Genomic DNA, 25,106 nt, shown 5'->3' with positions numbered 1-25,106 from the left:
CGTACATGCGTATGGCTGTACACGCGTGCATCGGCGCAACTGGTGTAGCCGCGATCGATTTGAGTTCATTGTATGCTGACGTTGCACATCCGCGACTTTTTCCCCTGGGTTGCCTGGGACAACGCTCAATATAATATGTGTATGCATTTCTCCGTCTGAAACCACGTGTACTGGACCGATGCAACCTGGAAAATGTTCCCTTAATGTCCCACAAGAATACGAATAATATTTCACAAGGCTTTCTGAATTTTATTTTAAACATAAAATATATAATTGATACCATTATCGTGAATAGTTTTGCTATTGCATCTGTATGAAGTCCCAAGTGTGTCTTGAGACGTTCGGAGCATCGTTAACGGATAATTATGCTGGTAGCAATTTCTGGTAAGCAGGATATTGCTTGCGAAGTAATCAACGGTTAAACTGTGGCAACTGGTTGGGTCTTCATCTATTAAACTTTTGGGATTCGACTTGCTACCCTCGAGGCATCAACGATATCGAACGTCGCGCTCGAGATACAAATATTTCCATGTTTAGATTAACGTTGCCCACCGGTTCTGTTGTCGTTTTTAAGCAAAAACTTCGTTACGCGAAGCTTTACGCTTTTTATTAACACAGAGGATGGTTTTTGAGCAGGTTTCCCATTGTTAATGCTTTTTACCCTCTCTTTGGAGTAATTGGGGGTTGGTTATTTTAACGACGCCGTGATGCAAGGTATAAAAGCTTGTGCGAGCCGAGGGAAAGAATAACATTGTGTTTAATGAGCACTTTGGGCTTTGTTCTTATAAATATTATTTTAAATACATTCAGTAGAATACATTTGCATCTGATTATTGGTATTGTGTTCTTCTAAAAGTTATAATCTAGAAATTAATCAAAGAATTAATTAAATTACAACTGAAAATCATGTTAAAATTTTCGCTTGTCCAGACACTTGCGCTCGTTTTGTTCATTCCAGAAAATAAACGTTGCGGTCCCACCGTCTAATAGAAGTACCTATAAATGTCAACCTAAACTCTCTCCAACGAGGAGTATTAAATAACTGGCAGCCTATCGAACTGTCATGTATCGTGGAAATAGATCGAAGTTTTTAATAGAATCAAGGAAAGGCCGGCACTCGGTTGATTGTTATTAACCATCTCGTGCCACGTGGACGAGAAACTAAAATTGTTTAATGGTCGGGAATATCAATCGATACCTGTCGTACGAAGACATAATAAGCGGATATTACACAGTCGAACGAAGTTTCAAACGCCAAAGCAACGTTAATTCTGTAATACTTCGTTCGATCGAGTAACGTAGAACTTTATGATCGATTCGTAAGCAACTTGACTCGGCTTACGGGTACTCTTTTAAAATACACGTTTTTCATTTATATTTAAGCGTACACCGTGGACGTATCGACTGGTCGCGGATTAAAAGTCCAGAAGGTGTCGATCGGTCGTTACATGTGACGGGTCTACGCAAAAGTTCCTATTGACAACGCGAAGGCGTGCCAATATAACGAAGCCTTCAATCTCGTGTTGTTAATAAACGGAATTTAAATAGAACCGTTGATCCGTCACTAACGAACTTACATAACTGGCACAGCCTCCAATCGCTGGTTTGTTCGCTTATCGACCGATGATTTTTTCTTCCTTCAGATTCACCGTGCGTTTACGTAAGCGTGATGGGCAATCTTGAAATTGCTCGCGTTTCAACGACCTTAAATTAAAATATAAATTGGGCGTTGCATAGAGTGATGCGAGAACAATAATCTCGAATTGTTTTGAATATACAGGATCTTTAGAAAGTTAATCGAACTTGAAATTATACTGCGCTAACCAAGGGTGAAACTAGCTCACGTTTTATATTGAACCGTTATTTTCGAAACAATCATCTGGGACAGCAGGTTACTAGGGAACTGGTTCGCGATTACGCGTCTGGATTGTTCAAAGAAAACGAGGATTCGAAGGTTATTTCTATGGAAGAAGAAAAGGCTGCACAATAGTTTCATACTCGGTCGCATTTAATTGCGGAGCCTGAATCGTGGCATAAAGTAGGTTTTGTCCGGTCGTTCTGAAAAAAATATAGGACAGAACATTCTATGGAGAACTGTCGCCGTGAACGTTCAGGAAAGACGTATTTCCTGTTCGTTGCCATTAATTGCGGAACTTCGAGTATAATAGCGCGTTAGTGTCCGCGATTTTCTCACGGGATGCGCTTCGACGGAAGAACGGACATCGTGTTTCGAAATAATTTCGTTTTTTCTCGTCGATCGTGCAAGAAAACGTGAAAGAATTATTCGATTCGACTGAAATATCGGACAGGATGTTTCGTTTGGAACGTTTCACTCACCTGGTTGAAGTCAGATTCTCTTCGACTTACAAATAGAAGTATTCTCTTCTATTTATACAGCACGTAGATACGTAGTAATTAACAACAAACCAGATTTATAAATGGATCAAACGAATAACGGAACGCTAGGAGACTGTCGGTGGAAGTGTAGCGGAAATTGTATCGATTAAATAACTACGACGATAAAGTTCGTTCAAGAACACGGATTAAGAGGGTCTGTAATTCACTGAACTTACGACTACCAACTAAAGTACACGCAGTAGTAAAATAAAATGCGTGGGTAAAAATTCAAGTGAATTACTTAGAAAGGGATAAAAGAGGATTGCGGTGATAAAATAAAAATACAGACATCCGTCGAAATGTAATCTCACAGCGACGATGTAAGAAGATGCATCATTTTAATATTACAAAATTTCCGATAAGCTTTATTAGTCGATATTTTACAATTGACGGGAGTAGTCACGCGACAAACGTGCGAGCGTTGTTTTACCTCGAATTTTCAAATTCTACTCGACCTACGAATTCCTATAAACCCCTGAAACTCGAGGCGAGCAAAGGCGAAAATTCTAAACGAAAGTGAAAGAACGCTCCTGGACAAAGGAATCCATTCAACGTGTTACGTGTAACATGCAATATACTCTCGTAGCACCTTAGTCTTAAACCGAGTGTAAGGGAGGGGGTTGCAAGCCATGGGAAGCCGAGTGCAATAACGTCGAGGATGACGATGCCGTTCGTAGCCCTCGTTCCTCTTCATGCTCGTCCTTTAGCAATGAGGACAACGTATTAGACCGTTCACATCGCATTTTGCACACTTCAGGGCGACGAATTCCGCGGTGAAGTCGTTGCGATGCACGGACCTTTTGCTGCCGTTGCAAACCGGGCACAGCTGCCATTGGTAACCGCCGCAGAACAGGCAAACGGTGCAAGCATCCTCGCTCTGAAATTCAAATAACAAGGTTAAATTAACCTTAATTGTATTTTTATATAGAAAGAATTGAATTTTACTTCCACAGTTCTTATGAAATGGTCGTTTTACGCTCATTGTTAGTGAACGCAAGTACGTTCACTGTAATCAACTCCTGCTTAATTACGCTAATTGCGCAAAAAGGAATTGAATTTCCAGATTTCTATTTCATACCACCGCGTGTACAGGATGTCGTATAGTTTTTCTTTTTATCATTTTAAGTGTAACTCTTTCTGATTCGTTCAGTTGCTTGGAGACAAATGTAACGAGCGTATACCGCGCGTGGTACGCTATTAAAAGTGCACTGGTTTCGAAGAGTGAACTTTAATTAACCCTCTGTCAAAGCAAAGAGTGGAAACTCATCAAAGAGTCGAAGAACGCAGAGCAGAGTTACAGAGTCAAAAAGTTAAAGAGCAAAGCTAGAAGTGAAATAAAGGATTGAAGTTCAAAGAACAAAGCAACCCTTGTACCCGAATCGTACGATTAGTACCTTATCAAGTTCGGTCCAAATGACGCTTCAATTCTCGATTTATTTTGATCGATAGATTTTTGTTCTTTGATTAACCCGAGGGTAACATCCAGAAATAACAGAGTATGCGTGACGATTCTTGATTTTCACGCTAGTTTGCAGTGCAATGCAATTTATTTGATAACGTTGCACAATTTTGCTTTCACTTTTATTCGTTTTCTGTTAAAAAATGTGCTAAGTAATCGGAGAAAGTAATAATTTTGAAATTCGTGTTGATTTAATTCCTAACTACCTTGACGGACTGGAATATGTTGAAATTAAATCTATGGCTCCTCTATTTTATAAAACGAACAGAAAATTTTATAAAATGGTTGTATAGGGAGCGAAATATTTGTTTCCCGATTCCGTTGTTCGATATAACAGAATATGGGGGAAGTGATAATAGCAGCAGAAAGTGTAAACGACCTTTGCTCGCTGCAAGGTAAACCTGAATTGCATGGCATCGAAATTTATGATCACGATAGAACGAAGGAAGGTGGTGGTAAGATATCGTCGGATAAAAGTGAAAGGATTGTACAACCTTGCGTTCGCGACGTATTACGGTGCGCGCGTTTAAGTTCCTTTATGGCTCACAGTTATACACTCGAGATTGTGTACCATTCTTCAACCGGGCATAAATATTCCGAAGACATGGAACATAGTTACGTAGAGAATTCTTGGAACCGACGCGGAATTCTTAAAGGGTCAAATAATTCTCGAAGAATAGAAATATCGACAGGTATCTCGTGACGCGAGCTTATGGTAAATCCTCGTGTCCAGTGGATGCAACCAGCGATGGATCTTCGACACGATGCAATCTAAATAACATTGAATCGAACTGCAACACGGTCTTCGAGGTTTTCTAAGTAAAACTTTATCTCCCGAATCGATGAAGTAATAAGTATTTTGCTATGGTAATTTTTCATTACGTCAGATGAAAAATGTTTTCTACGGTGTAGGAGATTTCTTGTGTAATAGTGCTATTAGCATTTTTATCGTTATTTTTTATTACTTTTGATTTGTTAATTAAAATAATTTACCTGATAAGGCTTGAGCATGTCTCTCAGTTCTCCAGATTCGTTCAATCGCTCCACAGTGTCAAATCCCTGAAACAGAAAAACGATAATTAATCAAGGTACACATCAATTAAGCTCTGTATGAAGATCTGTAAAAACTACATGAATTTCTTTCTTCCATCATTTTCCCCCGCGATTCCGTTTCTTTGCGAACGTAAGCGAGATAAAACTACGTCGTGATTGTCGCGATTACGAGACACGAGTTCCACGATACTAGACTGTTGTGCGAGACCGTGTAAACACGAGAAATCGCATGAAAATATTTATGACGCGGACAATAACCTTCGTAATCACTTAGGTTTTGCTGTCAAACGATTTACCCGTTTCGCGGTATTTTATCGCTGGCTCTTGCCACCGGTACTGCACGTTTTATGAGGCTTCGCTGTTTGAACGATTACGTATTCGAATGCTGTTCCTCGATTTTTCTCTGTCTCGTCGTTTTTCATCAGTGAGTTAATGAGTTGTAATAACGGCCTCGACACTTTCGAAAGAGAGCCTCGCGACAGCAGACGATCCGCGCGGCTGAATTCTGTTAAGTAGTATTTTGCGTTATGGTCGGACTGTCTTGCGCGTCAAGTGGAAGGTACTGATCGATGACGAGACGCATTAATATGCCATTACTATTAATAATTCTAAAACGGCAATTTGGAAGCTTAAGTATAATATCCTAGGTATCCTGATAAATTGTCTCTTTAACAACCTATTAAGTTCCCCACCAATTGTAATCAGCTCTCGTCCATTGAAACTTCCAAAGCACCTGTTACAAAGGACCAAGAAGACGGGTCCTCGACGAAACGGGTAAAATCCCTGAAGCATTCTTTACATCCATGTTCGAGTGGCTGTCGCAACACGTTACGAAAAAGGAACGATTGATGCCTTTCACCGAACGTTGTCTGTGCTTTTGATCCGTCAGCTTCATGAAAAATATCGTCGAACGACAGGCAAAAACCATACGAAGAAAAGAAAAAGGAAAAAAATATACGATCTATTGTCGGTATTTCGATCACACGTGTGTGCACGACGTTTTTGCTTTATGAATTGTTTATTGTTCGACCGTACTCTTCGGGCGAGTGCATTAAACGGGCAGGTTTTGTTGCCAGAAACAAAAAAGAAGGGTTAATCTACTCGAAATCGAGTAAAGGAACAACTATGCGTCGCACAATTAGGCGTGTGCTTCGACAACCTTGGTGTAAAATTACAACTTACCGGTTGATAAATTGCGTCATTAGAAGGCTTGGAGAAATTCCAAAGAAATCACGAACGTTCTCGGTCGAACGAATCGAAAAGTTATGCAATTTTAGTATGTCAACGTTGGCGAGATTCTAAAAAGAACCGTGTAATCGGATTGAAAGTTTGTGGCCGTTCCCTTGCCCTAATTAATACCTCATAACGGGGACCTGTAATTAATGCGAGACGATCACGCGACACTAGCTGTGCTCCTGCAGTTGTTAATAATTCAAACAGCAAAAGGGTTGAAGTTGTTGAGTTTCGATAAAGTACGCTAGGCAATTAACCGTTCCACGTGTCTAGCAGATTTTTCTGATAGCAAATCAACGTCTTACAAAGTTTTATTTATAAAACTGTTCGTCCTGATACGAATTTAAGGGCACTTTCTCACGGTTTCTTCTCATCATTGTTTCCTCCTACAATTAGTTTCTGAGAATATTAGACAATTAATTTAGAACAATTTATTCCCACAATGCATGCTAATTATTTCTATATGTACTCTGATAACATAAACGTATAATAGCAGCTAATTAACTCGATATTCTAAACTTCTCTAATTTTACTCGTATGCGTGACTTCCGACACTTAATGACGTATTTCCTACAACTCAAAGCTCTTTCACCCATAGCGCATCTACTTATGGTTTTGATAAAATTTAAAAGCGTTTTGACATTAAAAACTGATTTAATTTCGGAGCGAGTATAAAACATAAGCAGAGAGCTCATCTCTGCTCTGGTCGGTCGCTTGTCAGCCAAGCAGATAAGCTTGCTAGCGAAATGTCAAACTGTTCGAGCCAAGGCCGATGGCAAGAAAGAGAACGAGAAAAAGAGAGGGACCGAACACGAAAGGTGAAGTCGCTTGCGTTACAAGGGACTCTTGTGGTCTCTCCTGGCGAACGTGTGCAAACCAAAGATTACGCTCCAGCTAGCTGCATTCCAGCTCGACCACGCCGCATTCACACCATGCGAAGCCACTCCGGTTTCATTAATTAATGTCACAGACAAAAAGCAGAAGCTTCTTTGAAAAAGAACATTGATTGGGAGGATGGAACGTTTAAATAACTGGTCAAAGACGCTCTACAATTATACATTTTTAGCGCTAAGTTATGAGATAGGTGTTACAGATGTTCATTAAAACCCTAATTAACGGCGCTCCATGTTCGTCCTATAAAAAAATTAAAAAAAAAAATGATCAAATAGTACTTGAAGAGTTCCTTTTAATTTTAATAAGTTTCTAAGTTAATCTCAATACGATACCACAAAGGAAAGACGAAGACGAAGAAGAAAGTCATGAGATAAAAGATAGATAACAATTGGAACAGGCGAGTTTTTCTTTTAATCTATAATGACAAAGGATTAAGAGCTTGCGATTGTTGTATTGGCACAATTTTCAATGTTTATTATTGATGCATCAGAAATCTATGATGCAAGGAACGTAGGCAGTGACCTCGATAGACATTCAATCCTTGATCTCAATTTTCTTCCAACCCTTTGCATATCAAATCAGCAGGTGTATAACGAGTGAAAGTCGTAAATGTACGTAACGGTAGAATAATACTTGGGATACGTTCTAGGATGATGATTTTTTTCACACATAAATGTCCGAAACGAGGGGAGGTAGGCTTCAAAGTAAAGCGCAATATCGTTCGCGGGATACTTTCTTCGCGCACTCGACCGATAAAGCGAGTAAAAGTATCGTAAGCGTAGCAGAAAAGCAGCATGTGACGCGTATTATAATCGGCCTCAACGAACAAAAGGACGAACGCAAATGTGGCGTAAGAAAAGCAGCGAAATAAAATCGTCCATTCCGTTAAATGCGACACAGAAATGAAAATCTAACTGCACGCCGTGTACTCGCGTGGCGGTATTCGGGAAGAATTCCATTACGGTTTTACTTTTATTATTGCCTGCTACGTGTCTGCTGTTTCGTAACAATGTTTTCACCGCGAAATAACAATTTTTCAAATTCTTCACCGACTGTGATAACAACAATTGTTTTCATCGTAATTTTTGCAATTATTTTCAGTATTTCCTGCGGTCTCTGTTATTACGTACTATAGATCTAAAATGCTGCAAAATTCTGGAGAGAACAGTGTTTTTCCAGCATGTGCTTTTTTATAGCTTCTTACCTTTTTCACGCGTCATTGATCTTGCGACAAATTTAACGAAAAAATTTTTTTCGTTCTTTTTTCTTCGAGATATAATATTCCGTAGGCGAGAAAATCGATAACGAGAACTAGCGGATCGGTTTGACGAGTGTCCAACGCAACTTGCTAACCGCTCACCAGCAGATACCTGTGTCCCATTATTCAACATTCTCTTTCTTACTAATAACTGTAAAACGTGAACGGTATTATCGATAGAAAACGTGATATCGACGATAAGAAGAGACAGAACGATCTCCCTTAAATAGGCATCGGAATTTTCTGCCATTTCTCTGATTCTTTCCGTTTAATTTTCTAGATCTTTCTTTTTTATGTAATATTATTATTAGATTGTAAACTAACCCCGATATGTTGTCCGTCAATGAAGAGCTGCGGCAATTGTATCACCATGGAACCCAAACGTTCCCTTAGTTCCGTCTGAAGTTCCGCGTCGCCAAACAGATCCAGCTCGTCATACTTGACCATATGCGTCCTCAGAATCTGCTTCACCTTCTTACAATTGTAGAACGTTTTTCTGACGATGCCAGAGGTTGTCGTGTAGACCACTACCTTGCCCAGCTCCTTCTTAATGTACGCCTGCAAACAAACACGTGTACTTTTCGTTAAAAATCTACGGTATCCGATCTCTGATTCTCGAATTTGCATGCCGTTCACCAACGCCGACGATCCGAGGAACGTTCGTAATGCTCCAGATGGCTCGTTGTATCGCTTAATTCATCTGATTAACCTGGTAAACGCTTAAACGCTTACGCGATACACGTTCTACAACCTTACTTGTAATCGTGCACCTACTCTATTTACATAGCCTGCATTCACAATGCACGATCGAGCGAAGGCAACTGACTTCGCGTAGGCATGTACAGGGTAACCGTGGGTGTTACGGGATAATGACACTCGACACGATACGTGAACGTACAGAATCAGAAAGGGGATTGAAATATGCGAACACGCGCCTACTGAAGTGGTATATTACATAATTGGAATGGGAGACGTTCACTATCGTGTTAACAGGTGGACGATTTTCACGAACCAGTGAAAATTGTTTGAGAAATGTCAAACGATTTTATGTCGAGTTAAAATGTACTTAACATTTCAATTGCTCCCTGTATCTAATTACGTATATTCATTTTCATCGTGGCAATCGTTAATTGAAGAATTTTTTAATTTCACTATTATGTATATTTTCATTTGCATAAATAAAAAAAGAAGATATTTGAAACACGCAGATTCAATAAAGATACGGGAACTGTGATATTGTAAAATCACCTTTCACTAAGCAAACGACGAGAAAATTGGTCGGTGCACGCAACGTATGTAATTTGCCGTGTGTGGTGTTATTTGCGATCTTAAAGTGCAATGTGAGAAACGATTTCCAACGTCCTTCGATATTACTCCAGCACAGAAATCAAACATTTTTGTTGCAATAGATGAAATATTCTCAGGCAATATACGGAAGAATTTACCTTGTCGTATTTTAGTAAAATTCACTTTCAACAAGGTATTGGCACAGCAAGTTCTTATATAAACGGTGCAATCTGTATATCGTGTTCCAAACATAAATAGAATGATTAATTTAATAGATTATACCGTACCGACCAAACTCGTTTACATTTTATTTGAAAATTGACCTAACCGATGGGAGATACAAACTCGTGAAATTGAACGTGATTTGGTGCATAGAAACTGAAAACAGAACTAAACCGTTGGTGTTAAATATTCAACGTCGAAATGAAAGGAACTACGGGAAAGAAGAAACGCGAACCGTGTAATTTAAATCAGTTTCAATTTTTGTTTGAGAATAAAAGTTACCATAGGAAGAAAATGTATTATACCTTGCACGTCTGTATGATCACGCGGAATATCGATCTAATGTTAAATTTAGTCGTCTGCAGCAAGATTCGTATTCTAATAACGAGGTCAACATTGTACGATAATATATCCTTGCTACTGTATACCATTAACACTGACTGAGACGTTATCCATATCTCGGTAATGCTTGAATTTCCATCGGAGTCTGACATCAATTTTCTAGGGAATTGTTTCATTTAACCGATTATAAATCACTTTAACAAGCGCTTGAAAGTATCGCCTTTAAAAAGGACGAAGAAATGTTAAAAGGATAAATGAGATTTATTGAAGATACGAGTTTTTAAAAGGATTAGCTTTTCCCGTAAACGAACGATATGACACCGATGAAGCCTCCGACGATTTTGATAAATTTAATGCCACGTTTCAGACTGACTTTATTCAGTGTTGAAATTCGCGATAGATATTTTGAACTGTCACGAAAATACACCAGTTTCCCATATCGAGTAGCGGGACATTCTGGTTGCAGTTATGTGCACCAGTTTGTATGAGAGCGGAGGGAACGCGCAGTTCGTATTCGCGAATTCAATCATTGCACTATTCCGAATCTCCTCGATGCTTGTTTCAAATGAAAATTTATTGAAACTCTTGAAAATTTGGAAAAGTTAGAAATTAGGTTAAAGAGAATTCTAAATGGTAATTAGATACTATTTATGTAAAATAGCACTTAAAGAAATTTTCTAAGTTACATTAATACTATTTAATCTATGTTAAACAGTAGGTGGAAAGTTTGAATTGGAAAACGAAACGATAGTATTCTGTGTATGTAATTATAATTAGAGCGTGTCTGACTACAGATAGCCGTTTCTACTGTGGCAGAGATCGTTCAGAAAATATGAATTACCTATTTAAATCGTTGTAAAGAAAATGCAACTTGGGAAATGTTGAAAAAAATATTGCTCCATACGCTTCTTTCAACAGCCTCTTTTGAAACGCAGAAGCAAACATAAAATTGCAGATTTCACAAGACGCGCAGCTGTCTTGCAGTGGTAGAGATTCATCAATTCAGAAAATCAATTATTTCTCTCTTGTCGTTAAGAATATCCTTCGCAAACGAGACAACCATACAACTATCCCGCAAACAATTCTCGTAAAGCTCGGTGAATCGCGAGCTGACACTTGGCGAGTCCTTAAGAAATAAATCTTCGAACGTCAAGAGTGTATAGACCGTTGGTATCGTATTATACAAATGTTATTTGCTGTCTTAACGCATCCCAACCGATCGGTAGATCATGCAATTAGGCAGCTACGTCTTAAGTGTATGGCGCAAGCGGGTAAATAAACATAAAGAAGAAGGAAAAAAAAAATGAATAAGAAACGAGTTGTTGAGATTCTACCTGGCATTCCTATGCAATTATAGTTTCCTTTTATCGCGTCGATCATACACCTGGATCGAAGGATCCGGTTTTACACCGAAGCCAACCGCGAATGCGTAATGCGTGTTCATTAGCGGTCACGTTGAAAGTGGTTAAGATTTATAATATTCTTTGGATGTGATCGATTTGCTCGCATCAACATCCGGCAATAGAGCAAATCGCGAGAATTCCTACTATATTGTTTCGTCACATGAATATTACAGAGTTTATTTTCCTAATGCTAAATTAGCTAACACTATGTTTCCCTAAAAATATCAAGGATCCAACAGGAAAGTCAGCGACGCATGATACTTAGACTCCCCAATAGATTCTTGCTGACTTCACCTCGAAGTGGATAAAGTGCATAAATATGTGCATACAGATCTTGATATATTAATAATGCAATATGCATCGAGACATCTTAACTTTCTTTGAAAATATAAGAAATCGAAAGAAAAGTTCAATAAGCGTTTTATAATTGCTTGTTACATTCTCTCCAAATGCCAAGTAAATTTCCAATAATCCTGAAGGAAATTATATGATAAATATTTATGAAGGAGCCAGCATGATAATAAAACGAACTGATAATAAAATCATATTGCAAATCAAATAAATCAATCTAATTAGCCTACGATAAATGACTACGAGCGTTTAAATAAAAGTAGGGTTCCGTTTTAATGAAAATCCAAGAAAATGCAATTGCAACGTGTCCGACACGAACATTTCTGCCACGCGTGGTACAAACAGAGATAATGAGCGAGATATAATTACATATTTACACTTTTCCTCGCTATTGTTTGTCTTCATAATCACTTTTAATCGAGCATTGCGTAAACGGATTAACAACGCTGCAACGAGCAGATCAGCTCAACTCATTGCAAACTTTCGTGGAAAATATCTGATAAAAAAAAGGAAAAAAAATTAACCTTTTGCTGGTAACATGAATATAAGATTATACAAGCGATAAGGGGTGAAGGGTTGCTGAGATTTTAGCACGTAGGGGTTCATATGGAATTATAAACAAATTTCTCTTTAAGATCAAGTGTCAACCCTGTTGCCAATGAAGGGTCGATCAATTTTTAATCCTCCAACTATTTCAGATTAACCATGTTCATGATTTTGATGGAAGAAAGCAGTTTGAATACAGAATTATGAAACACGTGGAGTCGCGATAACCTTCGAAGCAACTTCTCTTCTCGCGCTATTAATGTCGATGAACTGGATCCGACGGAATGCGCGAAAACTTCTACAAGGATATCTATTTCTGTTCCATCATCCTTCGTCCTTCCAGCTAACTTTGTATCCTGTATCGCCATCGTATTTCTCGAAGCTTAAATCTTTCATTAATTTCAGTCTTCTTCAATTTCGCAGCTTTTATGATTTCCGAGACTCATCGTTTCTTCAGCTTGCATTTCTGAGTGTAATTAAATGGAAATAATTCAAGGAACGACGAAAGAAATATTATTCCAATATTTTGAAACAGTGATTCGAAGCGTGAAACGAAAATAAGTTATGTCATCACGCGTCTGACTAGGCACAGCTGTTTCTACTGCGACGGTTAATGTGTTGGAATTTCAAAAGACGAACGATTCGAAAGAAATCTGAATAGAAATTTGTTAATCTTCGTCCTTCTTTTAAATTGCAAAACTTGTATTAACGTAAGTATACGGAACTTTGAACACGATTACGCGATTAATGTTTCGCAGAGGTGTAAAAAGAGATCTTCTATGACGTTCGTGCAGCATGCAACGCGTTACGTAGTCGAATAAATTCGTTCGTTCGATGTTTTCTAGATTAAAGGAGTAACGGCGTGAAAAGTCGAGCGTCACAGTCACGAAGTCGTGATAAAATGAAATTCGTAATGCCGGCCAGTGGTGACCGTCATATTAAATTACCAGAGACAAACGGTGGTTTGTCGCGATAGAAGAAGCGCTTGAAAGAAATGATAGAACGGTAGACGAAGAAATTTCCATAGAAGTAATTCATTCAATTATCATACTACGTACGAATAATTTTTTTCTTTCCATTTTGCGGTCACGTTCTTTCTCTCGGCTCCATGCAACCGTGCGATACAATCCTTTCGATGGGAACGCGTACGAAAGGTTTTGCAATTTAAACCGCTGCGCCGCGAGCGTGCTCTGAATAACCACCAAGCGGATTCGCGAACATTGTCATTTCTCTAATAACACTTTTGTACTCGCGACTTTCGCCGTGTACCTGTCCGTGGAGAAGTTCTCGTTCGCGAAAGGGGAACAAATGTCGTTTCGAAAACAAGCGTACGGAAATTTCGAACGAATTGGGACGCTCGCGGTGTTTCGACTGGTTAAATAATTCATTCTGAAACGTTCGTTTCACGCGTAAAATTCACTTGTACATCGCCGAAATTCGGCAATCGAAGAATTGTTCGAGGTGAAGAGAAAGCTCGTTCGTCGAAAGGTGATATCTCGATGAAAGAAAAATATTCCGGTTAGAAAATGACAAATTTCACGGTGTTGCTAGCGCAGAAACTTGAATGAACATTGAAGAAGTACGCGGGGAAACGAAGCGCGAAAGTAAGGCTGAAAATTGGGAATCGCGAGAAGAAACTCGCGGCAAAAAGCGGTGAGAAGCTCGATTCTAAGTTTAGCTATAAATCAATCGTCAACTTTTGCCGATGAAGTGATATTGAAATTCTCATGAATGTTCTTCGAGAGTGTTTAAATCATTTCGGAGAGCGTCTTTTAGCATGCCGGCCGAGAAAATGAACTCGTTATTTAGGAAAGGCGACCTTTTAAAAGGCAAATCGACTACATTAAGTATTTATTTATGTGCAGTCTGGAGTCTCCGCTCGTTTATACATACGTCAATTTAATACATTTCACAGACAGTCCAGAGAGGACATATTTTTATCGATAAATGAACAAATTATCGGGAGAAAAGTTAATTGCAATTTAAAATTTATAAGAAATCTTATTTCCGTAGGAAAGTGACGGATGATGAACATTTAAATAATTGTTTCTCTTAAATATTTCAATTATCATCTTCTAGACGTATCCTATCGAAAATCTATAATTCTCGTTCGATATCAATTGGCTGCCAAGTTAAATTCCAATGGCAGCTACTAATCAATTCTGCAACATCGATAAATAATGCAGTTATTTAACCCGAGCATAAATATTGACAAACGTCTTTCTTGAAAAACTTCATTACGACGTTCGTGTAAATGTTCACAAACAGGGGCTTAAATCGAGGGTTTTTCACATGAAAAGAAAGTTTTAAACGACGACCTTACCATTCACTGGCTTAATTTCTTAGTTGCAACAGAGGGTTAGATTTTCGCTCGATGAAGATTAGTTTTTTCCTCGTCTCCTGAGAAAACACTCATTCCCATCTTTCCCCGAAGATGCTGCTAGAAAGTTACCAGACAGCGTAATCTCGACCGAGTGTTCCTTTACGATTCATAAAAACGATAAATAAAGTATCGTTATTTTTATTCGATAGCCAAGAAATTTACATCTCCCGGGACCGCCGAACGCACAATTACACGCGTTTCGACGCTAGCTTCTCTCGTTACTCGTCGAATCGATGCGACAGATTGTGATCTTATATCAGTATCAAAACCTCAAAAAATATATATGATGTAGAGAAAATTGAATATTTTGGAAGACCTTTGCTTAATTATATCACATTCATTAATTTGAAAATGAACGCAACAAATTGCCCTATTAACGATTCTGTGTCGTTATAAACGATATAATTAGCGATATTAAAGCAGAGCTTATCCGGATAAAGTCTCTGCAATTTTCAAGGAGCGTCATCTAATTATATTGCATCTAATAACTCGCTACTTGAATGAATGCTTTCAACATGTACAACATAAACTCCTGTACACTTTGTAATACATCTTTATCAAGGTTGCTCGATTAACGATTCAACGTGCTATCTATTTCACTAACATCGATTTAATATACATGAAGTCGATATTTCGAGCTGGCTTGTTTAACGAAGCCAGCCTCGTTTTGATGGATTTCCAACGACAAGCTTTCACTGCTCATTATTCCTGGCGTAGATGGATTCGTAGTCGCCGTGTTAATTTCCGAATCGGCTCCAAACATCAATTTCTCGTACCATGTTGAACCAATGTTCGACCACCGCAAAGTTCATTCACGTTCAACGTGATTAACGTACGCGAAGGCTAACGAACTGGAGTAATTAAAAGTGCTCTCCTTTTTCCACTATAATTGGCTAGTAAAAGTTTGCGCGGTGATTTTCAGCTTCAAATTGATGGAAAATAAGTGTTAATTTACGGTACTTTCGTGTTATCGAATCGGATTAAACTTTCGATGTTCCAAAATGAATCATTTAACGCGTAACAGTCTAATAGTTGAAAGTTGAATAATTATAATGAAGTTTTAATCAATCGCGTTGCGAGAGGAATGCCGAATTCCGAGAAGAAAGTACGCTTTCATGAAACGCAGCTGATCGTTTATGCTCGATCGAGCGTGATGGTCGGCGTGCCGCGAAAATGTCAACGACGACGTCGCGAATGGAAAGTGGCAAGCGTCGCGTCGCCGCGTTGATCGTCGACGCGGCGCGGCGCGACGCAATCATTTCTTTCTCACGGATCGTACCTTTTTTCTTGTACGCGCAGCGGCGGCTGGTAATTACCGCCTCTGCCGCGGTGTTTTGTCAAGGATGTCAGACAGGATGCAAAAGCGGGAAAGCCGCATTCCGTCGGTTTCCACGGACGATTTTTCCTTTCTTCTCGCGATACGCCGGCGTCGAAACGCGCCTCTACGAACACCGATTATACGCCACTGACTGAGCCGAGGGGAATCCTAATTAATCGTCGAACGGATTTGCATTCTCGGCTAAAGTCACGGTCTCGTGGGAACCGCGCCATAGTTCCTAGAAATGATGTAAGAGTAATGATGTAGCGCGCCGGCACGTTGCAAGAAGCGCATCGTTAGCCGAGCGATCAAAGAACAGCGCAGTTCTTTCCGGAAAGATTTTATTTCCACAAGAAAATTGCTATTACTAAAAATCATCTTTCTATTTTCTCAATTGTTCAATTACATTAAATTTACAGTGCAGATCGTTAATGATCGTTAATGACTAACCCTGATCATTTAACGTTCTCGTAAACACCATCGCACACTCTCGTTCACATTTCTCCGCTTTCGAATCCGCGGGCAAAGCCGCGACCATAACTCGCACGCGACCCGTATCCCTTTGCCAAGATTTACGAAGCTATCTTCACTTGGAAAAATCTCTCTCCGCGATGGTATTTAGAAATTACTTACGTGTACTTACATCTCACCGATACCTTCTCTCGAGTACTCGCTTCAGAAATCGACTTCGTTCCCGTTACGACTTTTCGAATATCCAACGTTTCCGTTATAGATTTGATAAACCGGTTCCAAGCGACCAGATTCCCGAAATTTTGGGTTACCAGTGCGACCAAGCTACCCGCACCCACCTCTGTTGTGTAAAATTCGTCAAGGCGTAACGGTACGCGGCGAAATTTGGTCGAGAGGCTTACCTATCGAAATCGATTTTATACGGCTATCGTTTACAACTCACCGATCGACGGGGAATAGTCGATAATCAAAGGTACGATTACACCTTCTCGTGCTGGAAACCGTTACGCTTCGAAACGCGTCGAACTTACTCGCGCGATGTGCTTTACGATCCGATCTTTTAACGCCACTCGCTCTGGGAATGTTGAAAGAAACATAGAAGGTTTAGTTTCTTTTACTTTAATAATGCGAGGACGATGAACCAATGTTCTGGTGACGTTCAAAATTTAGATTTCACCAATTAAATGAAATTACATGTACAATATGTATCATTACACACGTCTGTTTCCACTGCTGGGCAATGGGCTAAAGTGGGTTAGTAGCAATTGTGCAAAGTAGCACGCAACATAATATGAACGTAATTAATCAGCTGATAGGCACGATACAGAACTTGTACTACTAGCTATATATTCAATTTCTAAATGAAAGAAAATAGTATACAATTTTGCATAAAAAAGGAATGAGAAAGAATTTAAGATGCAATAATTTGAAATTAAATCAGCAAAGAATCGACTTTACTATCCGAGGATTGAACTTTGAACTTCTTTAACTCGGTGGATCGCGATTCGATATGCACAATAATGGAAAGCAGTGAATTGAAAAATCGAATATCCGTGAGAGTGATCTACACTCTCTTTCGCATTGATAATCCCGAGATACATCTTACGTTGGAGGAAGAAACGCCAAGAGGCATTTATTCAAATTCAATGGCATACTTTGAAGTTCGATCGAAGCGGAATCATCTGAAAGGTTGGTGCAGCCCGCGAAAGAAGAGGAAATAAGGAGACCAGAGAGAAGGTTGAACGAATCCAAGAGAAGGTTAAAATTGTTGGTCGCTGTTGCTGTCGCCACGGTGGCCTCTTTGACCCGCTTTCTCTTTTCCCACCCGATTTGTCTCGTGGACATGCCTAACGCGTTTTCTTTAACCGGGAAATTCACGATGCTCGGCTGTCTCGGCGATTCCTCTATGCGGTGGAATTGCAAGAACGAAAAAGCGGAAGTCGGCGAGGAAGAAGTGGGTCGAAGAAGTCGGTACCTGTTTGCTTACTTGCTTGTCCGATTGCGCGATTCCGATTATTGGCTAGCTATTGCCGGTTCATTCAACCTTTACGCGCCGGTTACATCGAGCTGAGCGAGCACTTTCGAAAATTGTTCGACAAGAAACGCGTCGATCAGGAACGTGAACGAGATTCTGTCTACGATGCTTTTGAAACAAATGGATTTTTCTTTAAAAAACCGTTCACTTTTTATCGCTTCGTTAATGCTTTCTTGGATTTTCAAGTTACGCAAATTTTATTACAATATAGCAAATGGATACGTTTTTGTGAAATTAGTTCGAACAGGTACACGCGACCAACCCACTTCGATGAACCTGACGAAGAAAATGAAATGATCGATGATAAACCCGGTAGAAACATGACCCACTTCGTCGTGCAGAGTCGCAAACTTTCTTTTCGATCTGTTCTGGCCTCGAACCGTTCGAAATCGACACTTATGGGCAGGCGGCATGTCACGCTTCATGTTCTATTTCTCGGTGATGCTTATTTGGTTTGCACGCAAATAAACATTCAAATGAACTTTGAGTACCGCACCGGTATCGGTGGTTTCCATCGGAAACGAAAGAAAGCAGGTCGATGGAAATCGTTAATTCGATTCAAGACTCGACTTAGACTGTTCGATCGTTTCCTCGATCGATTCCTCCGTTCCATTAGTACCTATAATTTGAAAAGCTCAAATATCTAATAAAGAAATTTATTTGCAAATATGCACAGTGACCTGGTATTTCCCATGTGTACATTACCGTATCATATTACCCCTTTTAAATAACAGTACTATAGACTTTGCAGCTTGCTGGATAATCGAAAACTAGGTAATTAACCATATAAAGAGAAGATTTATAAACTTTGCAATACCATGTTTCAAGTCGAAGTGTTGCTGCTCTTTTTCCGATCAAGATTTCATCGATCATGACCACAGCGGTTCGTTCTGTCAATTACGTTACATTACAAATTACGTTTAATTGGCGTGCGTCCACCGTGCAGCTGATACGATCGAGCGGGATTTTTAATGAAACTTTCTGCCATCGATACAAACCGAACAACCCCGCCGTGGCGTAGACCTTAATTTAATGGACGCATTCCGAAACAGGATAATTCGATCGGCAGGACCTCGATGTTTTAATTACACCGGTAATGCTGTTTAATCGTTCGCGAAGCCGCGGAACTAGCACGTGCAGCGTGCTGTTTGACTACGTATCTACGTTCTAACGTGCCACTGCATATTTCATGTTTAATCCGGAATCAATGGGGTGAAATGTGTGTTACATAACCGAGGGCGGGGTGGGTTCGTGTCTGGTCAAAATGAAAGTTACCGGAATGTTTATGTCGGATTTATGGATTCAAAGAAATTTAATGCTCGTTAACCACTTAATACATGGGATTACGTACATCATTTCTGAAATTTCGTTTAAATCTACTGAAACTGAATAATTAAGGGATGAGAACGGGGTAAACGTTTGAAATCTGTTTAACAAATGCAGCTAATTAAATACAGCATCAAGGTAGCGTAGCCGCAGAAGGTTACCGTGATTAATCAGTCACTTTGTAACAACAAAACTCTAACATTTTCTATGTAAATAACACATCAACGAAACTCTGGTTGTAAGAAGGTTGATCCTTCTAGAATAGTAACAAACACATCGTTAGCGTAGTATCAACGATAACGCATGCGATAACGTTGAGAAGATGAGAATTCTGAGAAGCGTCCTGATGCATCCTGATACCGCAAAGTGGCTTCGCGCACCAGGAAATTACGACAGCGGTTTCCGTTCGTACGTGTTCTGTTATGTCAGCGACGATATCTAACGTTGCTTTCATATTGTTAGCTACGCGGAAGTAACCACGTGACTTCCTATCCCGCGTTTTCTCATCGCAAGGCTGCCAGTGGAATCTCCGCGTCCTGACTTTTACCGTGATTCAGGATACCAGTTAGAAACCGACGCGACGATGCAGTTGAAATAACAACAGCTGAATCGAAGTGGCAAATATGATTTATGGAGAGAAAAGGTATCGAACTGCTGGACCGAGATTCGAGAACGGATCTTTCAATGCGAACCGATTGGTTATCTAGGTCGTCGATAAATTGTTTCTTTTCAAGCCCTCTGCCTTGCTCTACAATAATGCTATGGTGCAATTATGGTTGCGTGGAAGGAGTGAAAATTTGAAACAACGCAAACCAGAGAATGCACAAAATCAAAACACTTGCTTTTGAGATTGCAGAATTTGCAATGGTGGTAATCTGTAACCAAGGCTATGAATTTAACATAAATTTCGATGAATTTTTACTATTAATTTTAATAGATGTATTTATGTAATCGCATCGAATAATTCCTAGATTGTTCCTAGAAACTTTAGAACGAGTAATAAGCGTCTTACTGATCAAAGTTTAGACATTGATTTCGTACGATTACGCAATTCCATTGATCGTTATCGATAACCCTGACCATAGTCAGCCAATTAACATCGCGCTCACGACAATAAAAACAGGTAATAAATGTATCTGACTGTCTGACTGACTACGTGACATCGAAATTGATGCGTAATACAAGAGATTAAGAATGTTACTGTGCACAACCGCAACGGATTTCGTGTACCAGCGAATGAAGAAAATGAATTGCATACCCGGTGCTCTCATTTTTCTACGGTCAGAAAAAGGGGTACAGTTACGACAGTGCGGCCACAGATTACTTCCCAACGACTGAATCCTCTAATCTGAGCCTCTCTAGAGAAACATTCCTTTTTAACGTTTGCTCCTTCTGTTAGAACATTGACCGTAATTCTGCGTTCCCCTTTTTTCTTTCTCGTCGCTAATGAAACACGTTAAGAAACCGAAGAAAATTGTCACTAAGTAAATGATTCCCGTAAATGTACCTGTTGCGAAGAGGTTTTAAGAAACGCGTTGCGAAACGCGGCCATTACGTCGCTTTACTGGCGAATATTGTACAATCTGACGACTTCTGTTGCGTCAAACCTTCGACACTGTACATGTACAAGAAGAGACGTGGACTTGAATAAATAACCGAGTCAACAGTGAACGTGTCAAGCCTTTTCGAGATAAAGCACTTTTTTCTTTAAATTCATTTGTTTCGGAGTATCAAGGTATGATCTAAATAAATTTCGACGGAAATTCATTCCATTTTCTTGGATATCCTTTGAGTCTCTTGGAACTGAAGAATTCTCGAAACCCATATCGACCTTCCTGGAAAACGCATGGATAGAGGTAATACTAAAAATACAATGAATTCGCGACCCCTCTCTCTCTCTCTTTTTAATTTCGCGAAATAGACGGCATGCACGCGTCAAAGGGATACTCGGAGAAATCCAAGTGGCCAGGTTGACACAGGTACGCTTGGCGAGTAAAGGGATGGAAAATGAAATAAAAAATCAAAGGAGACCGGTGGGAGAAGCGGGTAGGGAGAACGAGTACGTTCTCCAGCACGTTGCCATAATATCGCTTTATCGGATCTACCGTTATGTCGATCCGTTCTGCATCGACGGTGTGTATGATTCGCCGGTGTTCTATGCACCACGTTTGCTGTCTTGCCTGGCAACACCGGAAACCTTTGCAATGGGACCACATGGGACTCGACAGCTACGTCATCGATCGACGCCAGTCAACGTCGACTCCAAACTGGTCGCCGATGGACAGAGGCGATCTAACTGTAAATCTAACGCTTTTCGCTTCGACCCAGCACCATGTCGGGGTCGCGAATCAAGTGTACCGGAGACGGGTAAATAGAACTCCGCTGGTCGATCGACAGGATCGAACTTGCCATTCGATACCATTCGGCTCGAACGTGTTGAAAGGCTTGTCGGGTGATCGCGGTGTCAGCTACTGATTTGCATAACAAATCGACGTTCGTCGTTTAGGCTGGCCTACTGCTTCTATGCTTCTACGATATTTCAAGCACGTCACAGTCAAATGCACGAACCGTTTATCGCGAACTCTTTGTCGAAAGTTTTTCCTACCAACGTGTAGACCATAGGGTTTTAGCAACGATCGATAGAGAAAGCTTTGACGATTCATAAGTTATTTTTTTCCTCGGCTTCCAACAGAAATAACGTTCCGCAAACGCTGCTGCAGCCCCGATGCCAGATAAACATCGTCTAATTTAAAGTTCTCATTCGCTTCCCCGTATCTGTTTAACATTCCTTTAGCTGCCGTGATCGTCCGTTAATTGGCACGCAACAGGAATTCCACGGAGCGTTCGCGGAACAGAATCGTGGAACGGAATGAAATATACTAACCTGAGAGGATGGTTTTTGAAGGAACGTCGCGATACCAGCTCGCACCCTGTTCTTGACACCGCGAACGGTTCCCTTGGCACTTCGTATGGCTTCCTTGTCGAGGATCTTGTAACCGGCGAAACATTCGTCGGTGTCCTTATCTCCTAACACCACACCCTTGTTCGTGTCCTTGCTGTTTCCCTTCAGTTCGTTCACGTGAAACTTGTAGAACCTGTCGTACTCGTACAGGTACTTCTTCCCAGTCACAGGATTGATGCTCGCGTCAACGTCACCACCAACGGGCTCTTGTCCTATCCTCTCCTGTTCCTGTTTCCTCTCCTCGTACGTGCATTCCTTCACCACCGGCGATGATAGCCTGCCATTAGATTCGCTCGTCAACACAGGACTCCGGATTCTCGGCGTGGATGAAGCTTTCGACAGCGAAGAAGTTGCGGACGGCGAAGGGGACACGCTGGGGGATGCTCTGGTCGAACATGAATTCGATTGAATTTCCGGCGTCGTTGCGGTCTCCTTGCTCGTTCGTTCCTCCTTCTCGTTCGACAGGTTCAATTGGTTCAAATTTGGAACGTCGTTCATGTCCCGGTACTTCTGACGATGATTATTCTCTGAATGTCCTCGGAAATCCAGGGACGATCGATTAACTCCATTCGAGTTACCATTGATTTCCTCTATTCTGTCGTTCAAGTCGCCGGCGTTCAACGAGTCGCAGCTGATGTTGCTCTCGTTATCGTCACTGTCCACTTCCGCCCCGCTACTGGTCAGACTTCCAGTTCGATTATGCTGATCGCTGGCCAGCATAACAGTGCTAGAGTTCTTTTTCTTGGGAAGAGGCGGTGGCGTGCCATCGAGATCGCTGCACGTACCGCTGTCCAGGGTGTCGCTTGGCGAACATTGCCCACTGGACATCACCATACCGTTCAAATGACTCGGATACGAATTGTAGTAGAAGCAGGCGCTGGTAGAACGATTATTGGCGGAGCTGGTGTTCAAGGGTTCTGTACTCTCCCGGTGAACCATGTCTTTCTCCGAGCTGTCCTTTCGATTACGCTTATCTTTGTTGTTGTTGTTGTTGTTGTTGCGCTCGAAGGTGTTGCAAGCAACGCTGATCCTCACACAGCCTTCACCGGCACCGGCACGTCCACAACGTTGCTCGTTCACCAGATTCGCCGCACTCACGACCACACAACCGTCACGCTTGCTCGAATGTTCGCACGCGATCCCGATCCCGTTCCCGTTCTCCTGTTCGGTTTCCTGCCCGACGACCTTCTCGTCCAGAGTCAATCGAACGGTCGATATCACCCTTCCGTTTTTCTCACCATCCGGATTGATCTTGATCTTCACCACATGCGCCGCCTGCTGCTGCTGTTGCTGCTGTTGTTGCTGGCTCGGTAGGTTCTGAGCCGACTTCACGGTGCTCTGCTTACCGTAGCCGTTCGCGGATTGCACTTCCGGGATTCTTCTCCTACAGGCTGCCGCGGAATCGACGCCAGGAGCTGCGAGCCCGACAAATACCGTTGCTCCGGCCCCGGTGCTAAGAGGAGCCGTGGGGGCATTGGAAACAGTCCGGATTGATACAGTCTGTCGGGCAACCTGACTCGGGTCCCGGGGCTGAGTCTTCGCCGGTAGTGTCGGTGGAACGGTCATCGTCACGATCTCGTCCATATACACATTCGAGAACACACTGTCACTTCGTCGACGAGTTACACCTGTTCATCAATTAAACGATCTTCCTTTCTTTTTCGACGTCTCTTTCTCTCTCACTTTCTGTCTTTAGTAAGGGTACGTTAGGGTTTCAGGTTATCAGGGAGGAGAGTACTTTAAATATATCAACGGTTTATATACGTCACTACTTTGGGGCAAACGTGCAACAAGTTGTTCGTACAGGGTGGCAGATTTCGAAACTAGCAGATTTTTTAGTCTACTGCCTGACTATGCGAATAATTCACTGTATCAATCACGTAGAATGTAATTGTACACTAAGAAACTGGGCGTTCAGTGAAACATATTGCAGACACCGGAGACACTGTGGCGCGAAATGAACCGAATTTTAAGAACTCTAATACTAATGACGAACTGCAGCACTGCATCTCATCCGAAAGATAAGTTATCGTTATCGTGTCCTGTTTACTGCACTCGAGGGATGTCCTTTAAAGGGGCTGATTCGCGCGGAATACAGAACACCTGCTAACATCCGCGAGCGTGCACGGGAGTTGCGGAAAATCTGTCTCCGGGGACAACGCGGTTAGAACGACGAAGGAAGGAAGAGATCGGGGTACGAAAGCGATGAAGAACAGCTGGAGAGAGAAAGAGAGAGCGTGAAACGAGTGTACCACCACTTACTAACTGCATATACGTTTATCAAGAGCAACTCATGGTAAAACGAACACGACTCTACCCGACGCTGGCAACGATAACAACGACTACGACGACGGTCGACGGCGACGGCGATCGTTCACGGTACGGGCCGTCAGTAACTGTACTGAGTGACTCTGACACTTACTCATGCAGTTTCGTTGCTTAGGTGGGGACCAGGTTGGGCCTTGCGACGGGGCACAGTGAAACCAAAGGAGTGGGAACGTCGGTTGGTTCTTCTGGTCGTGGTGGGGCGAGTATGGGCCAGACAGACTGTACACGCGCGTGCATAGATGACTTTCCAAGGTGTATTCGCGTGCATAGATGACATAAAGGCGATATTGACGCGGTCCATCATCGTGATTTTATTGGTGGTATTGCCTTTAAGCTAGC

The 25,106-nt window shown here is 41.2% G+C and overlaps 1 protein-coding gene across 4 annotated transcripts; it reads right to left on the bottom strand.

The window, feature by feature from the left end:
- Nucleotides 1-2,718: 2,718 nt before the first annotated feature.
- On the bottom strand, nt 2,719-24,869 carry LOC114877458. 4 transcript variants are annotated; one of them, XM_029190199.2, is made up of 5 exons: nt 24,702-24,869; nt 22,362-24,067; nt 8,619-8,852; nt 4,850-4,915; nt 2,719-3,274 (listed from the first exon to the last, which is right to left on the bottom strand). In XM_029190199.2, exons 2-5 carry the CDS (start codon nt 24,021-24,023, stop codon nt 3,101-3,103), a joined length of 2,136 nt encoding a protein of 711 aa, XP_029046032.2. In that variant the 5' UTR covers nt 24,024-24,067; nt 24,702-24,869; the 3' UTR covers nt 2,719-3,100. The 4 variants fall into 4 exon arrangements, with proteins under 4 accessions (XP_029046032.2, XP_029046300.2, XP_029046384.2 ...); XM_029190467.2 differs by having other exon boundaries at nt 24,706-24,869; XM_029190551.2 differs by having other exon boundaries at nt 24,747-24,869.
- Between the last annotated feature and the right edge of the window lie 237 nt (nt 24,870-25,106).

Source organism: Osmia bicornis, chromosome 4 (assembly GCF_907164935.1).
Source record: "Osmia bicornis bicornis chromosome 4, iOsmBic2.1, whole genome shotgun sequence".
Taxonomy (NCBI): Eukaryota; Metazoa; Arthropoda; class Insecta; order Hymenoptera; family Megachilidae; genus Osmia; species Osmia bicornis.
The sequence above is the reverse complement of the archived record's forward strand: the minus strand, read 5'-3'. Positions and strand labels throughout refer to the sequence as shown.

What these genes read in the sequence shown, in the direction of transcription:
- LOC114877458 (XM_029190199.2), bottom strand. Translation starts at nt 24,023, where the DNA reads ATGGACGAGATCGTGACGATGACCGTTCCACCGACACTACCGGCGAAG. An exon ending in TTGACGGACAACATATCGGG is followed by an intron (nt 4,916 to 8,618) that starts GTTAGTTTACAA and finishes TTTCTGTTTCAG; the next exon opens with GGATTTGACACTGTGGAGCG. An exon ending in ACATGCTCAAGCCTTATCAG is followed by an intron (nt 3,275 to 4,849) that starts GTAAATTATTTT and finishes TTTGAATTTCAG; the next exon opens with AGCGAGGATGCTTGCACCGT.